Source organism: Blennius ocellaris (genome assembly GCF_963422515.1).
Source record: "Blennius ocellaris genome assembly, chromosome: 2".
Taxonomy (NCBI): domain Eukaryota; kingdom Metazoa; phylum Chordata; class Actinopteri; order Blenniiformes; family Blenniidae; genus Blennius; species Blennius ocellaris.
In genome coordinates, this window is record NC_137651.1 from 25,133,048 (window position 1) to 25,151,279 (window position 18,232).

General features: G+C 46.4%; 1 protein-coding gene across 2 annotated transcripts in view; it reads left to right on the forward strand.

Annotated features, from left to right (window-relative positions):
- Window positions 1-1,458: 1,458 nt before the first annotated feature.
- usp32 (ubiquitin specific peptidase 32) overlaps window positions 1,459-18,232 on the forward strand; it is a 35,911-nt gene continuing 19,137 nt past the window's right edge. For both annotated transcript variants that reach the window (XM_080509530.1, XM_080509531.1), the window contains exons 1-9: window positions 1,459-1,592; window positions 5,189-5,316; window positions 7,461-7,566; window positions 7,917-8,035; window positions 8,192-8,351; window positions 15,507-15,638; window positions 16,610-16,717; window positions 17,044-17,159; window positions 18,031-18,093. In XM_080509530.1, the coding sequence (XP_080365656.1) occupies window positions 1,535-1,592; window positions 5,189-5,316; window positions 7,461-7,566; window positions 7,917-8,035; window positions 8,192-8,351; window positions 15,507-15,638; window positions 16,610-16,717; window positions 17,044-17,159; window positions 18,031-18,093 (990 nt within the window). In that variant the 5' untranslated portion in view covers window positions 1,459-1,534. The remainder of the gene's footprint in view (window positions 1,593-5,188; window positions 5,317-7,460; window positions 7,567-7,916; window positions 8,036-8,191; window positions 8,352-15,506; window positions 15,639-16,609; window positions 16,718-17,043; window positions 17,160-18,030; window positions 18,094-18,232) is intronic.

The following is an 18,232-nucleotide window of genomic DNA, read 5'->3' on the forward strand; positions in this document are numbered from 1 at the left end:
CTTTTTTCACACACCTTGAACCCAGCGCCTTAAACAATGAGGCAAATTATTGGATTTTTACTGGTAAACGAGCTTCATGTCAATGTCAACGATACATGAGTGATGCGTTCAGGTGCATCCGGTAACTCTGTCTTGCTGCGCACCGGGACTTACCAATCCTCCTCAGGAAAATCTCTCCCCAAAATCACAATCGGCAAATACTTTATGAACAGAGATAAAACCCTCAGTGTTTGTGTAATTTTCCAGGAATTCACTTGCCCTCTCTCTCTCTCTCTCTCTCTCTCTCTCTCTCTCTCTCTCTCTCTCTCTCTCTCCCTCTCTCCTTCCTTCTCTCCTTCCTTCTCTCCAGTCGCCCCACCACGAACCAGTGTTTCAAACTCACTTGTTTCCTAAAGAAAGAAAGAAAGCACAACCCCACAGTAAAATGTATGCCCTGATACAATGTGGACATCTGTGCTTATAGTGCGGCCTATAATGTACATTACAGAAGCGTATTGCATTCACATGAAAAAATAAAAACATTGTTTTTCTGAACGAATGACAATTATGTCATAATTAGAGGAAAAAAAGCAATTCCAAACAAATGTGGCTCTGTTTTTCTGAATTTGAGATACATTTTTTCTCAAAAAAAAGCGCATCGACCGCTATCTATTAGCGCTGGCCAGCGGTGGCGCCGCCATCTTGGCCCGGTCGTCCACTCCAGTAAGTCTGATTTACTTGGCAATTATGTGTAAGAGACAATCATAACTCGCTTAATACTGAACTGATCGTCACCTGGTTTTCTTTCCTATAATCTTCATACATGTAGTTTTGATACTCGGCACATGGTTTGGTGTATTTTGATGTTCATAGTGGAATAAACAATAATAGAATGTTCTGATTTGTGATCTATGATGTCATTTATAAAACACACACACACACAAACATATGAAGTTGTTTGTGCACTACTCGGCCATTTTAGTATATTGACAAAATTATGTGAATACATTGTAAGCCCATATATAAGATATAACACGATGTAATGATCGGAACAAAATCTTGAATTTTTTTTTACAAATTAATTAATTTCAGGCATTTGGCACGACAATTGCATACTTACTATAAACAGCCCATGGCAGCTGAACTGGTAGCAGCTGCTACCAGTTCACTGGTGGACATAAATACAGAACAATATGTTTATATTCGCAAAACAGTAATAACGTTCCATCCTACCTGTGAAAAGTAATCCAGTGTTTAAGTAAGTAAGTAAGTAATCTTGTGTTTATGGACTTGACGACTGGACCAAGATGGCCACCATATTTCTTGCTCCGCGGCAGCCGATTCGGTCTCTACCCTTTATTATATCTGTGGATCAACTGACCCGTGGAGCTCGGTCATGTGACAGAATGGAGGCGTTACTGAAAGCCTTCACCCGCTTGCCACACACGCGCACGCGCACTGACACCGCCAGCAGCTCCACAACAACAACACGGGCCGACTGCCTGCCTCGGTGACCGACCTTTCTCTCCTCTCGTCGCCATGAAATGAAGGGATCATGGGGGCCAAGGAGTCGCGGATCGGATTCCTGTCGTACGAGGAGGCCGTGAGGAGAGGTGAGGAACCGCGGCGGGAACCGCGGGAGCTTAGCTACGAGCTAGCGGCTACAGCGAGCCGCGGCTAGCGGGGCCGGTGCACCGGCTGTCAGAGTCCGCTCCTCAGCGGGCTCCTGCCACCTCCTCCCCTGCTCCCACTGCTCCTCCCCTGCTCCCGTTGTTCTTCTCCTGCTCCATCCAGGCTAACATAACCACTGATTTAGCCTCTGAAACGACTCCTCAGACAGTGTCTGTTGGTATCGTCCCGAAACGACTCCTCTGACACTGTGTTGGTATCGTCCTGAAACGACTCCTCGGACAGTGTGTGTTGGTATCGTCCTGAAACGACTCCTCAGACAGTGTGTGTTGGTATCGTCCTGAAACGACTCCTCGGACAGTGTGTTGGTATCGTCCTGAAACGACTCCTCAGACAGTGTGCGTTGGTATCGGCCTGAAACGACTCCTCGGACAGTGTGCGTTGGTATCGTCCTGAAACGACTCCTTGGACAGTGTTTGTTGGTATCGTCCTGACACGACTCCTCAGACACTGTGTTGGTATAGTCCTGAAACGACTCCTCGGACAGTGTGCGTTGGTATCGTCCTGAAACGACTCCTCGGACAGTGTGTTGGTATCGTCCTGAAACGACTCCTCAGACAGTGTGCGTTGGTATCGGCCTGAAACGACTCCTCGGACAGTGTGCGTTGGTATCGTCCTGAAACGACTCCTCGGACAGTGTTTGTTGGTATCGTCCTGAGACGACTCCTCAAACACTGTGTGTTGGCATCGTCCTGAAACGACTCCTCGGACAGTGTGCGTTGGTATCATCCTGCTGCAGCGTTCTGAACAGGCTCTGGTGATGCTGTGCTGACTGAGTGTGTTCAGCCTGGATGTGACCTTTGACCCCTGAACTGATTGAACTGGTGACTAGTGTGTGTTGGCTGCCCACATGGAGGGGCTCCTAATGGGGGGGTCCAACATGAAGCCTGCGGGCCGGAGCCGCCCTGTCAGAGGTCACAGTGTTTCTACTGCTGTCATCCATGCTCTGTTTGGGTGGCACACACACACACACACACACACAAACACACACACACACACACACACACACACACACACACACACACACACACACACACACACACACACACCCTGCCTTCATGTGAGTTTGTCTGGCTCCTGAAGCTTAAGTATTGTAGCGTTGAGTAGAATAACAAATGTCAGGTGTGTGTGTGTGTGTGTGTGTGTGTGTGTGTGTGTGTGTGTGTGTGTGTGTGTGTGTGAGAGAGAGAGTCGAGCGTTTTTGAGGAAGCACAGGCCTCGGCCGTCATGACTGCACTTTACTCTCAGGATGGTCTCTGCTGAACTTTGACTGGTCAGATTCCAGCTCACACATTCATCAGGATACACACACACACACACACACACACACACACACACACACACACACACACACACACACACACACACACACACACACACACACACACAATGAAGTGAGTTTCACGTGACGGGACTAAAAGGTTTCTCTGGGTGTGTGATGAGATCCCTGCATCATAGGAGAGGAAGCCATGTTGTTCCTCTGCAGCCTCCAGTCTAACAGGCCTTTTCACACTTCAGTGTTTAAAACCGACTGAAGGAGGCAGTGGATCCATGATCAGGTCTGAGGGCTGCAGGTCTATGGGGGCCTGGGGCTGAGTGTCAGGCGTTTCCATGGGAACAACCACTGGGAAAAAAAACCCACAAAAAAACCCCACACTCTATAGCTACATATATACTGAAGGTTGTGTTTTTACCAACCAAGCAAAGAAAAGGGAATCCTGCTGTCACATCTAAAGCGTGACCACGTCCAAATGACTATTGGTCACAAGAAAAACGTGTCTCCGGTCATGTTTGGAACACTGGTTGTGGTTTTACCGTAACTTTACTGACGCTGCGGACACCTTGCAGTGGCTCAATGAATTCAGGAAGATGTCATCGCGGAACAGGGCTGGACTCTATTAAATATGTCGAGAATTGCGTTGAGATCGCGATCAGTGTAGGACGTGTGGCGCAGGCCTGACATGGCATCAGGTAAAAGACTGTCCTGATTTGTCACCTTCTACAAGGAGGATTTGCAGAGAAAAGGAAGGTCTGAATACTAAAAATAACAACGTTGGTTCGGATTTAAATCCCCTCGATGCCTTTGAGCTGAACAACTTCCCCGAAGAGAAGCAGAAATGGCTCCGGTGTGGTCACACCTCCTCTTGATAAGATTGATAAAAGCGAGAAAGGCTGATCAACAGGTTTTGTGAGTTTGTTTATTATTTTGGTGCTGAAAACCACAGCTTGTGCAGCAGTGTGTTAGTATTGACAGTCACCATAGTAACAATCCAGCTTGGTGGTTTTATTTTGAAGGTCACCATAATAGCAATCCAGCTTGGTGGTTTTATTTTGAAAGTTGGCATAATAACAATCCAACTTGGTGGTTTTATTTTGATAGTCATCATAATAACAATCCAGCTTGGTGGTTTTATTTTGAAAGTCACCATAATAACAATCAAGTTTGGTGGTTTTATTTTGACATTCATCATAATAACAATCCAGCTTGGTGGTTTTATTTTGACAGTCACCACAATAACAATCCAGCTTGGTGGTTTTATTTTGACAGTCACCACAATAACAATCCAGCTTGGTGGTTTTATTTTGACAGTCACCATAATAACAATCCAGCTTGGTGGTTATATTTTGAAGGTCACCATAATAACAATCCAGCTTGGTGATTTTATTTTGAAAGTCACTGTAATAATTACGGATACAATTAACGATTATTTTGCTAATCAATTAACCGGTCGGTTATTTTTTTCGATTAATCGATGAGTCGGTTTAAAAAAAAAACATTTCAAATTGAAGGACCAGTTGATATTGAAGGAACCAAACACCGAATATATTATGATTATCTAAAAGCACATAACTGAACCAATACAAAGATGTATATAATATATCTACATATATACACATGTATATAAGATGTATACTAAATAATAATTAAATAAGATTTACTGCACTTCATTGACCACATACAGTCCAGTTTCATCCTGAGTGACCAGACTGGTAAAATATTGCTACAGTAACCTTTAAATTTACCCTTCAAAGTTTTTCTTTGTTGTGGTGTATGTAAGGAATTTGTTTATTTTTACAAGCTCAAACAGTAAGTACTGAAAATGATTACAATTTCAACATAAAGTTCATTTTTAATCAAACATTCTGGTGCAAAATAAATTGAAATGTCAAAATAAAACCAGTATAAGCTCCTTGCTTGGGACCAGACTGGAGCCTCTTGGTGGGTTTTGGCCCACGAGTCGTGTTCATGTTTAGAGCTTTGTTCTGATTGGCTCTACTGAGCATGTGCACAACTAGTAGTTACTCCCAACCTGGTGACCAGCACCAGGAGCGTCATTTCTGTCGTCTACGCGGCGACAGAGCCCCCCCGAGTGTTTTCAGAAAGTGCCACTTTCGCCCATTTCCACGACGACGGAGCTCGAACATTGTAGAAGTCTTTGGAAAAGTGGTGTTTTCCATGCGTGCGAGTACTGCTTCAGCTTGTTTGACGTCTTGTCTGTCTCTCCGGCCTCTCCTCTAGTCACGGACGTGGAGCTGAAGCGGCTCAAAGACGCCTTCAAGAGGACCAGCGGCCTGTCCTGCTACATGAGCCAGCAGTGCTTCGTCAGAGAGGTGCTGGGAGATGGCGTTCCTCCTAAAGTGGCAGAGGTAAGCCGTCCAGACCCCCCCTCAGGTCACCCCACTGGGAGGTGACTGTGACTGTGGCTGGACAAGAGTGTGTCGTGGAGGAAGAGGGGAGTCGGACAGTCTCAACTGTCCTTTGCTCGTCTCTTAAAAGCCTCCAGGCTTCAGCACTGTGCTTCACTTTCACTTATTGGATCTATTTTCACGGTGGCGGGCCTTTAAAGCCTGGAGATATTCGACTTCCGTCCACGTCGCTATGAACATGGCTCAGAACGATGGAGGGCACATATGCCAAGCCTTCAGCCTCATGCAGCTCCACCTGGAGCAGGTCGGCTGCCATGTTGTTGTTATGTGATGTCACGGAGAGGGAGGCGGGGTTACATTGAGAGGTGGGCGACGACGTAATAATAATAATAATAATGATAATCCATCTTGGTGGTTTTATTTTGAAACTCACCATACTCCCAATCCTACTTGGTGGTTTTATGTTGACAGTCCCTGTAATAATAATCCAACTTGGTAGTTTTATTTTGACAGTCACTGTAATAACAATAAAGCTTGGTGGTTTTATTTTGAAAGTCACTACTCCCAATCCAGCTTGGTGGTTTTATTTTGAAAGTCACCGTACTCCCAAACCAACTTGGTAGTTTTATTTTGACAGTCACTGTAATAACAATCTAACTTGGTAGTTTTATTTTGACAGTAACTGTAATAACAATCCAACTTGGTACTTTTATTTTGACAGTCACCGTAATAACAATCCAACTTGGTAGTGTTATTTTGACTGTCGCCGTAATAACAATCCACCTTGGTGGTCTGTCCACTAGAATGTCCGAGTTCTCTCAGTGTTAGTGTTTAGAGCTCATTGTTCTCTGCTACGTGTGTGTGTGTGTGTGTGTGTGTGTGTGTGTGTGTGTGTGTGTGTGTGTGTGTGTGTGTGTGTGTGTGTGTGTGTGTGTGTGTGTGTGTGTGTGTGTGTGTGTGTGTGTGTGTGTGTGTGTGTGTGTGTGTGTGTGTGTGTGTGTGTGTGTGTGTGTGTGTGAGAGAGTGTGAGTGCTTTCAGTACTAATACTAACAACAGCACCAACTAGTGGTGAACGTTGTTTTCACAACGTTGTGGTGTTGAAACGGGGCCTGACCGTTATCCAATCAGGTTGACTGGATTATCACACCATTGCCTCCATCTTTAGTGTTGTTTCCTTCCTGTCTGAGATTCTTCATGTAAACGTTGGCTGGTATAAATGTTTAAATGTTTAAATGCTGCACATTCGACGTCTTGGCCTTCCTGCATGACTGTGGATCTGTAGCACTTTGCTTCAGCAGCAGTAGGAAACAAAACACAGTGAGGGATTCAGGGCGCTGGCTGCGGTGCTCAGTCCTCCAGGATACAGTGTGCACGCACACACACACACACACACACACACACAAACACGCACGCTTCACAGTTCAATAAATCCAGTGTCAGTCAGTTCTGCTGCCATACTGTAACGTGTCTCCTCTTCCTCCTCCTCCTCCCCCCCTCTGTCGTTCTCTCCTTCTCCGTCTCCTTTGTCACCATGGCAGCCGTTGCCGTGGTGACAGCGGTGACAGGGATCCAGATGAACAGTTGCTGCCGGTGTCCTCAGACAGTGAGACGATGCTCGGGGCTGCCGGTTCAAAGACAGGCGGGGCCCGTGGAGACGGCCACGAAGCAGACAGTGTTGTTAGCGAGTTAGCATGTCCATCTCACAGCTCAGCACCTTCCCCCTCCAGTGTTTTCACACTGACCACACACACACACACACACACACACACACACACACACACACACACACACACACACACACACACACACACTCACACTCACACAGACAGGCGTTACTCCACAAAATGAACAGCGCAGAAAGGAAACCCATATTGTTGCAGAGGGAAACTAGAGCTACACTCGGTAGAGCGCAGACCTTTGCAGCACCGGGTTAACATCGCTAGCATGTTTGTCATTAGCGCATAGGGTTAGGGTTGGCTAACTCACTGAGCAGGGTCACAGATGAACCGTGTGTGTGTGTGTGTGTGTGTGTGTGTGTGTGTGTGTGTGTGTGTGTGTGTGTGTGTGTGTGTGTGTGTGTGTGTGTGTGTGTGTGTGTGTGTGTGTGTGTGTGTGTGTGTGTGTGTGTGTGTGTGTGTTTCAGGTGATCTACACTTCGTTCGGCGGCTCCTCCAAGGGACTGCACTTTAACAATCTGATGGTGGGTCTGGTGCTGCTGACCAGAGGACGTGATGAAGAGAAGGCCAAATGTAAGTTTCCCCTGCAGAGCCGGTGCTTGATGTTCTGTACGTACATTACCGGGAGATCCAGTTCACATGTGAAGACGAGGCTCCTTGGAAACGTCTCAGTGAGGACATGAACGAGCTCCAACTCGGGATTTTCGTACAGGAAAGGTTCAAACTGTTTCACAGTTTGGAAATTAGGTCTGGTCAGCAACTTCACCCTGCCAAGTTGTTTATGTTCTCCTCTCCTCGTGTGTGTGTGTGTGTGTGTGTGTGTGTGTGTGTGTGTGTGTGTGTGTGTGTGTGTGTGTGTGTGTGTGTGTGTGTGTGTGTGTGTGTGTGTGTGTGTGTGTGTGTGTGTGTGTGTGTGTGTGTAGACCTCTTCAGCCTGTTTGCCAGTGATCTGGGTGGACACGCTGCCAGAGAAGACATAGAGGCGGTGCTGCAGGTCCTGGATGGAGAAGTTCCTGTTTCCATCAACCAGTGTTTCACTGAGGTCAGACACACACACACACACACACATATACACACATATATACACACACACAGTGGAAAAGTCACTTGTGGCTGTCGGTTCCAGTCCTCTGGTCCATTCACAGCAGTCGAAGTCGGGTTGAATCTGGTGTCGTGTAATGCCGTGACCCTCCTGCAGGGGGACAAGGTGAACTACGAGCGCTTCAGGACCTGGCTGCTCCAGAACAAGGAGGCCTTCACTCTGTCCCGCTGGCTGCTGTCGGGAGGAGTGTGCGTGACGCTGACGGACGACAGCGACACGCCCACCTTCTACCAGACCCTGGCTGGAGTCACACACTGTGAGTGAAACGCTCCCGCCGTTGCTCAGGTGGTCTGTCAGGTGCCTGAGCTGCACCTGAGCTCAACAGTCACTGAAGCATGAAACACAACAAACCGACGTGAAAGTGCTACAGGTCAAACTGTGTGAAATTTAGACACGATTAGGAAGTTTTCAATCTGTAGGGCACAAGCACCCTCTAGTGGTACATGATGGAATGTTTATTTTTTTTTATTTCATCCTCACCGCCTCAAAATTGTTTTAAATAGGAATTCTATATTTTATTATGTTTCTTGTATTTAAAGTTTTCTGAACAATTTGTCACCACAGTTTCTAAATATGATCACAAATTGAATATAAACGTATTATTTTTCAGGATGTTTGCTCGTATTATTAAACTAGAAACAGACACATTGTTCTTTCTTTCTGGAGCCGGAATGTCTGTCACAAAACACTGCAGAGAGGTCAAAGTTCATTCAGTGTGAAAACAATCAAAATGCAAAGGAAGTAAACCTTTACATTTAAAAAAAAAATGTTTTAACCATTTTTTGGTCCATATTTAGCCACAAAGATAGATAAGTGTAGTGGCCATCTTGGATGAGGACCCTCTTCTCCTCCAGTCCATTAATTTTCATTGATTGAGATATTTACACAGTTAAAACCATGACAACTCACTGACTTTACAATATATCTGGTTTGGTGCAAACAGCAGACCAGAACTTATGATCCAGGATGATTTTTATACATCAAAAGTGATTTGACACATGAAGAGCTCAAAGAAATTTACTGTTTTATGGAGTTTGTTCTTTGTTTTGTATTTAGTGATTACCATGATTACATATATTCAATTATCAATAATAGACGTGTTTTAATGTCCGATACATGATAAATAAACTGTAGACTCTTCAGTAGATAAACTCCAGTATTTACAGTGGATACAGTGATGACAAATAACAGCTCCACAACTGTTTTCTTGATTTTCTTGTCGTGACTTAAAACTTCAACCGTATCAATTTGTTGGGACCATTATGTCCTCATATGGATCACTATTTATGTTTTGGTTGGCTATCGATAATGATTAATAATTATCAAAGATAGTTATTAATAATGTTGAAATTTAATCTGACCTGTATCAGATACCTCGGAGCACCACCTGTCGTAACAGGAAATGATAGCCAATTCAGTTATATCAGTCTCATAAGATATACTAAACAGTTAATCAGGAATTTGAATTAATAGTTAAATTAATTACAATTACCAGAATTAACAGTAAAGCTTGAAGGATTTTGGAGTTCTTGACACAGAAGAGGTCGACATTTCATTCACCTTTGTGCTCATTAATAAAACAGCAAGTATGATTCCAAACATTATATTTATTAACAATGAAAACGAATAAAACACAGATTCTAACTACCTATATACAGCTTGGTGTGTGTAGGTGCATGTGTGTGTGTGGAGAGAGAAAGAGAGAGACAGAGTTGGAGGGAGTGTGTGTGTGTGACGTGTGATGGAACTACAAAACAAGATGGCGGATCACAAGAAACTACATTCCAAATGGAGATTGTCAGAGAACAGGAGGTCTGTCCTTTACAGCTCGGCCATGTGCTGATAGCAAAAGAACAATAGAAGCTAGCCACAGCATCTGCTTCTGGTGTGTCTCTGCTAAAGGACCATTTCTAGAATGAGTTTATGTGACTGCGATTTGTCTTGTAAAACGTCAGGAGTCGTCAGATGGTGTTCAGTTACTGTGTGATGTTGTCTTTGATGTGATATGTGTAGGATTGCGAGTTAACAAGTTAGTAAAACAGATTAGCATGCAGACCCTGTGTCTGTGGCAGAGCTAACAGTGGTTTACAAGTTGATAACGGTGCCTAATATCATTATCAACAGAACGCGATCATTGTAACAGAATCAACACATCTTCATGAAAGTTAAACAGTTCTATGCATAGCATCAAGTTTAACTAATCTCAGGTAATGCCCAGTTGTTACCACTTCCTTGGAAGAGTTCAGTTGTCGTGCTGGAGGGAAGCTGGTGCCTTCTCCTGTAGTTAGCACCTCCTGCTAACTGTGGTTGCTGGCTCTGCAGGCTGAGGAGAAGAAGATGGAGTTGGTGTTTCAGGAGCTGTCCTTCTTTGCAGCTCCTGGTTGTTCCTTTGTTCAGACTGAGGAGCTGATCGCTCAGGCCTGTGATGGTTTTCCTGCTTGTTCAGGAAAAACACAAAGAAGTTCTGTGAGAGTCCCTGGTCCCGTCCTGGAGGAACCGGTTGGTTTCCCTGGAGATCAGACTCTGGGTGCTGGTCTCTGGATCAGGGGAAGGTCTGACCCTCGTGGTCGGGTCAGCAGATGAGTTAAGGAGTGGAGGCCTCTGGTTGCCGGCCTCTCGTGTTAGCTGTGTGCTAACACTGGATGAGCTGCTCTCCAGCAACTCACCTCCTTGGAGTTTGCTTTGCAAGAGTCTCTGTTTTTTTTTTTTTTTGAATGGAGGCTGGGTGAAAGCCTTTTGTCCACGTGTGACTTCAGAGGTGTCGAAGCCTGAGAGCTTCAACCAATCAGTGACTGGCTGATTGCATGGGGGGAGAGTCTTGTGAGCAGAAAGGGGGGGTGGAAGGTCCTGGAGAATGTCCCCCCTTCCCCACTCTAGGTGTGAAAGGCCATCACATTCCTGGGTCAGAATTCATGTCATGACTGCGTCTCATGACAAATGAATATTGTCTCTCCCCAGAAATGAACAAACTTTCTGTGGTCCTGCAGATCCCAACAAATTGCAAATTTTTTTTAATGACCTCAGCATCAACAAATGGTTTCTTAGCTTTGGCAAAGTTCCATGAAACCAGCGATGATGCTGCTGTTGCTCTCTTGTACCAATGCAGACATATCGTAAACACGGAGGGCTTGTATGACGCTGTATTTTCTGTTTTTGCGGCTGTGGGCTCTTGGAGGAGTCGTCGGCCATTAAAGCTGGCCGAATGCAGAAAGTTGAAGCGATGTGCCACTTTGCTGACAGCTCCGGCCAGCGTGCAGATCAAGCACGGGCCGGAGATGTAAAACTGGACTGTTCAGTCCAGTCAGAGTTCAACTGACGCTTTGCACTTTTTCACGCTGCTGGTCATGTTGTTGCGTTGTTTGATTTTGACTGACTACTCGATGACGGGTGGTTTGGTGGGTCGTAGAAGTGGACGTCCGAGTGGAGCAGCATTGACGTAAATAGGTCAGATCTGGTGGCTCCGACTACGGTGTGGGATGAGGTCGGAACAAGGTGGAGCAGCGCATTATTTCCCCCCCACAATATCCACTTTATTTCACATTGAGGTGTAGTTAATGGGCCGGTGGGGGCCAGACAGTTGGCTCCTGCGGGCCGCCTACTGAAGACCCCTGTTCTTACAGTGAAAGCTTAAATATTGGCGAGGGACTGAAGAATGAGGCGTCCAAGCAAACGAGGATGTCAACAGTCATCAGTCAGGAAATTAAGAGTGAGTTTAAAGGAAAGGCACTAAAGTGAGTCGGTACATATCAGTTGCTGTCCAGGTAAATGTAAATTTAGCCAGGCTTTATTTTGCCAATTACGGTCAGAAGGCTGGAAAGAGATACTGCTGGACGCTGCTTTAAGCTCCCAGCTTTATCCTCTTAGCTGTATGTGTGTGTGTGTGTGTGTGTGCGTGTGTGTGTGAGACAGTCTGGTTCATGACTGCTTCCAGAAGAAGCAGGTAAAGCCTGACTCATGGCAGAGCTTAGCGCCGTGAGTCCGGCTGGCTCCTGGTGTCGGAACACGATGTGGGGAAGGACGTGCGGAGGTTGTGAGCGACCCGATGTAGCGTGAGTCCAGCCAGGAGTGGAGCCAGGAGTCGAGGATGGTCTGGGCCTGCTGTGGCACAGCCTCTGTCAGGATGCTCCCTGGATCATGGTATGGTATCTCTGCTGCCACTCGGGGAGAGTCGCACCGTTAGGTGGGTACCAGGAGCAGAGGTGTCGGCGTCGGTGTTCCTCCAGACAGAAGAACATTTATAGTCATGTAGGAAAACGAGACTGAACACTTCACGGTGTACGTTAGAGCTGCGCGATATTAAACTTGTCATAATGTTGAGTTAATGGCATTAGTTGTGATTTGTTCCTGGAGGTGTAAAGCTCCTCCCCCCCCGCAGCCCGTACCGTTATAGGAACTGCTTGAAGGAGCCTCATGACAGCCTGTCATGAAATCAACCCGTTAAAAATAAACCTGCTGCGAAATAGAGTTAAATGTGATTAAAGTCCACCGCTGCTGCATTGTGGGTGTTTTCACAAGCTTCCCGCTGACAGCATGGCTCTGAGACTAATGCTAGGCAGCGTCACTGACCCTCCTCTTCTCACCCGACGCTGCCTGGGCCAGGGATTGTTTGATGTTTCCAGTTTCCTCCAGGTTTTGATTGATTTTCGCTGTGTGGTGACTATGGTGACCGTGGTGACGATAGCCGCGGTCCTACCGCCGGGGTGGGACAGGTTTTTTTTAATGTGGTCCCACTGAAAACATTGTGGATCGTACGTGCTTTTATTTTGTTAAGATGCAGGGAATGCAGTTCTTTGCTGAGAGGTTTTTACCAGCAAGGATCCCATTATTTGAATGCCCGTTTGTAACACGGAAGTGAGATTGAACTGATGAAGTTGGAGGCTAACGGGGCTAAAGCTAACGACGCTAAGGGTAACTGGAGCAGAGAGTCATGGGTGATCGGATGAGACGAAAGCGGGTGGGGGGGGGGGGGGGTGGTGGTGGTGGTGATCCGCACCTTGACCACCAAGCTACTGAAACAAATTGAAGAGGAGGTGAGCAAGGATGAAGCTGACGTCGTTATAATCGTGAAATGCTGGCAGTATTAATGAGCAAAGCAGAATGTTTAATGGACTTGGACGGAGGAATTGAGGATGAAACTCCCACAGAGGACTTAGAAGATGAAGCTGCCAGCCAGTGTTGCCACTGTTACTTTAAAAAATGAATCGAATTACTGATTACTAGTTACTCTTTTAAAAACTAACTTAGTTACTTCACCGATTACTTGTTTTTAACTAAGATAGATTACAAGTACATTTTTTGTTACTTTCAGCTGCTGCTGACGACACCCCCCATCGTCTGAACATAAAACAATCTGCTGATACATATTTAACCTTTGACCTTACTGCCCAACACCCTGTAGGGCCATTGGCATTGGCCAGAGAACGCTCTGCTGCAGTAACGTCCTCCAGCATGACGCGTGGACAAGTGTGACAACAGTTCCTCATGATGAAGGTATTGATGCTGTGGACTGGCCCGCCCGCCCCCCCAGACCTCAGTCCAATGGAGGACATCTGGACATCATGTCTGGTTCCATCCACCAACCACATGTTGCTCCACATGTCCAGGAGTTACTGATGCTTTGATATCAGTCTGGGAGGAGATCCCTCAGGAGAACCTCAGCCCCTCACCAGAAGCACGCCCAGGCGTAGTAGGGAGGCCATACAGGCAGGTGGAGGCCACGCCCACTACTGAGCCTCATTTTGACTGGCCTGGAGGAATTTTACCTGACGCTGGATCAGCCTGCAGTGCGATTCTCTACTTTTATTTTGATAGGATTCCAAATCCAGACCTCCATGGGATAATCATTTTGATTTACTTTCATGATTTTTATGTTATTTGGTTCTAAACGTACTCTACTATGTATTGAATAAAGACTTTCAACTGCAATATTTCATTAATTGAGATCGAGGGTGTGTTATTTTAGTGTCTCTTTAGTTTTTTGAGCAGTTTACATAGATTTATTTGGTGAAAAGTTGTTGGAAAAAAGGTCCATTTGTCTCCACGTTTCACGTGAGAAGATAAGCGAGGAGCGAAGGATGGGAGGAGTGAAGGAGGAGTAAACGAGAGGTGAAGGATGGAAGGAGTAAAGGAAGAATGAAGGAGAGGTGAAGGAGTGAATGAGAGGTGAAAGAGGGAAGGAGTGAAGAAGAGGTGACAGGAGAGTGAAGGAGAGGTGATGGAGGAATGAAGGAGTCAAGGAGAGGTGATGGAGGAGGGAAGGAGGAGTGATGGAGGAGTAGTGGAGTCAAGGAGAGGTGATGGAGGAGGGAAGGAGGAGTGATGGAGGAGTAGTGGAGTCAAGGAGAGGTGATGGAGGAGGGAAGGAGGAGTGATGGAGGAGTAGTGGAGTCAAGGAGAGGTGATGGAGGAGGGAAGGAGGAGTGATGGAGGAGTAGTGGAGTCAAGGAGAGGTGATGGAGGAGGGAAGGAGGAGTGATGGAGGAGTAGTGGAGTCAAGGAGAGGTGATGGAGGAGGGAAGGAGGAGAGATGGAGGAGTAGTGGAGTCAAGGAGAGGTGATGGAGGAGGGAAGGAGGAGTGATGGAGGAGTAGTGGAGTCAAGGAGAGGTGATGGAGGAGGGAAGGAGGAGTGATGGAGGAGTAGTGGAGTCAAGGAGAGGTGATGGAGGAGGGAAGGAGGAGTGATGGAGGAGTAGTGGAGTCAAGGAGAGGTGATGGAGGAGGGAAGGAGGAGAGATGGAGGAGTAGTGGAGTCAAGGAGAGGTGATGGAGGAGGGAAGGAGGGGTGAAAGCGCTCCCCAATCCAGGCTGGAGTATCAGGATGAGGAAGAGGAAGAGGGTGGAGCCTCTCTCATCTCAAGGTCCAGAGGGCGGAGCCTTTCTTCTGTCAGGGTCCAGAGGGCGGAGCATCTTGTGGAGGTGTCATGAGATACCCGGTTTGATTCCCATCAGGTTTTGAACCTCGTCATAAGAGCTGGCAGGGAGCCAGGAGGCTCTGTTCAATCCTGTTAGTTTAATCTGGATTATCAGTGGAAAGTGGGATGCAGCTCCCAGACCGGGGCGGAGCTTCAGGTCTATATCGGTTCGATCCGTATAGGAGTCCCACTCCATTCTTTCTCCTGGTCGTTACGTAAGCTTGCGCTCCCAACACATGGAACGTAATCAGATTACATCTCACTGTGCTTCTGTCATGTCTGTTTCCTTTTCACTCCGGATCCTTTGAAGTAAAGGAGACAATCATTTTTTACTCTTCCACACGTTTCATCAGTGTTCAGTTGATCATGTTTCATTGCCAATTAATCCTGCAGTCAAAACCCTGAACAAACTCACCGCGTTAAAAAACCAAAACCCTTACCTCCCCGTGTGTGTGCGTGTGTGTGTGTGTGTGTATGTGTTTCTGTGGCGTTCTGCAGTGGAAGAGTCTGACATCATCGATTTGGAGAAACGCTACTGGCTGCTCAAAGCTCAGTCCAGGACCGGACGCTTCGACTTGGAGACCTTCGTCCCGCTGGTGTCTCCGCCCAGCCACGCCTCTCTGAGTGAAGGTAATGGCCACACCCCCAGCTGCTCACCTTACTGTCCTGGGTTATCCTTTTACCACCCGTTAAACACTTTTAACCAGCCGTTCACTTTAACAGCACTGTTATCTTGTTGTTTACAACTGGGTTAACTTTAACCAGGTGTTCTCGAGACGTCAAAGTTAACGCACCTCCGGACCACCGCTAACTTTTTAACAGTGGTTGACTCTCACCATGGCGTTCGCTGGCAGCGAGTTAACTTTGATATAAGTCAATACTGTAATGAAGAGTTACGCCATGGGAGTGGCCGTGGGCAAGAAAAATATATATGTATGTATATATATATATATATATATATATATATATAAAACACATGGAAATTATATGATAATTAGTCAAATCAAATTAATAACTCGTGACACTGAGTTACTATCTCGTTCCCTCGTATTATATCTTTTCACCAATGCCGCTTCCATCCCTAAATAATGCGGACCACTTTAGATCGTGGTGTTTTCTGTCTAAAGTTGTGTGGAGCGTCTCACAGCGGAGCAACGCAGCCTCACACAGACTCTCCTTTCATGGCCACAAGTAAAGAATCTCAGACATTAAATGATCTCGTTCCCTCGCTTTATTAATCTCAGGTAACGACTTATTATCTCGTTCCCATGCATTATTTGTCTTCTCTATGTCCACTCCGGGGCTTCATACAGTCACTTCCTATGTCGTTCTCCCGGGTCAGAATTAAAAAATAGATGAGGCAACATGATTTTATAGACCAGATAAAAACACTGCACTGCTGTTCACCACTAAAACACAGAAGCACGGAGACTTGAAAGTGGGCAGAGTGTTGTTAAGTATGGCGGCGATGTTCGCTAACGGGATGACTAACCATGCTTTATACGACACATATTTAAACGGCCGGTTCGCAAAATGCAGGTTACCATATCCGGGCCCAGGTGAGCTGAAGGACTGGTTTCCTCACGTGTGTTGATTTGCAGGCTTGTTTCACGCCTTCGATGAAAACCGGGACAATCACATCGACTTCAAGGAGATTTCCTGTGGCCTGTCAGCCTGCTGCAGGGGGCCGGTGGCCGAGAGGCAGAAATGTGAGCAGATGACCTGAGCGGGGGGAGTGTGTGCAGTGGGAGGAGTGTGTTCAATGAGGAGTGTGTGCAGTGGGAGGAGTGTGTTCAGTGAGGAGTGTGTGCAGTGGGAGGAGTGTGTTCAATGAGGAGTGTGTTCAGTGGGGAGTGTGTTCAGTGAGGAGTGTGTTCAATGAGGAGTGTGTGCAGTGAGGAGTGTGTTCAATGAGGAGTGTGTTCAGTGGGGAGTGTGTGCAGTGAGGAGTGTGTTCAATGAGGAGTGTGTGCAGTGAGGAGTGTGTTCAGTGAGGAGTGTGTTTAGTGAAAGCAGGGTGTGTGTTCTGCCTCAGTCTGCTTCAAGGTCTTCGACGTCGACCGCGATGGAGTTCTGTCCCGAGACGAGCTGCACGAGATGGTGGTGGCCCTGCTGGAGGTGTGGAAGGACAACCGCACCGACACACTGCCTGTGAGTGCGCGCACATACACACACACACACACACACACACTTGACAAGAACCAGCCTCAGAGATCACATCACTCCAATACTAACCTCTCTTCATTGGCTCCCTGTTAAATCTAGAATAGAATTTAAAATCCTTTTAACTTCTAAAAGCTCTTAACAACAAGGCCCCATCATACCTTAAACAAATGTTAGTCCCATATCTCCCCAGAAGAACACTTAGTTCTCAGTGTCCTGGCCACTGGAGGTTCCTTGTTTTTCTAAAAGTAGAATGGAGGCGGAGCTTTCATCTTTCAGGTTCCACTCATGTGGAACCAGATCCCAGTTTCAGTTAGGGAGGCTGAAACGGTCTCTACTTTTAAGGCCAGACTCAAGACTTTTCTATTTACTAAAGTCCCACCAAACTCTCTACCTCCCCCTGCCCGAACCAGGGTCTGACCCTCCCCAATCAGTCCTATCCTCTCCATCCCTTCAGCCCAGTCGGTCAGCAGAAAGCCTCCACCTCTGAGTCTGGTGTCGACAAAGGTTTCTTCCTGTTTGAGGGAGTTTTTCCTTTCCACAGTCGCTCTGCTGCTCATGTGGATTCATTGGGTTTCTCTCTGTTAAAAGTACCAAGAAATGACTGTTGTAGTTGGTGCTATATATAAGTTGAATTGAATTGAATAGTTTATAGCAGGGAGTTAAGAGTTTAGAACTAGTTTATAGAGGGTTTAGCGAGTTTAGAGCCGGGAGATTAGATCTGGGCTCATCAGGTGTCATTCTGTTTCATACAACATTTCAGCAATTTCTCTATTTGCACTTTGGATAAATATGGTGAGCTCCGTTCTTCTCGTTTCATGAGGTTTTTAATCCTTCCTTCCTGTGGCTCTTCTTCCAGGAGTTGCACTGCAGCGTGTCGGACATCGTGGAGGGAATCCTGAAGATGCACGACACAACCAGGGTGAGAGTTTACAGACTGAAGCAGCAGGTTCTCACTGCACTAGAGATTCTCATACATGTTGAGCTCACTGCCTCCGATCAGGACGGCTACAGGAAGTGTACATAAAAATAAAGACACGTTTCCCTGTGCTACTTTGACT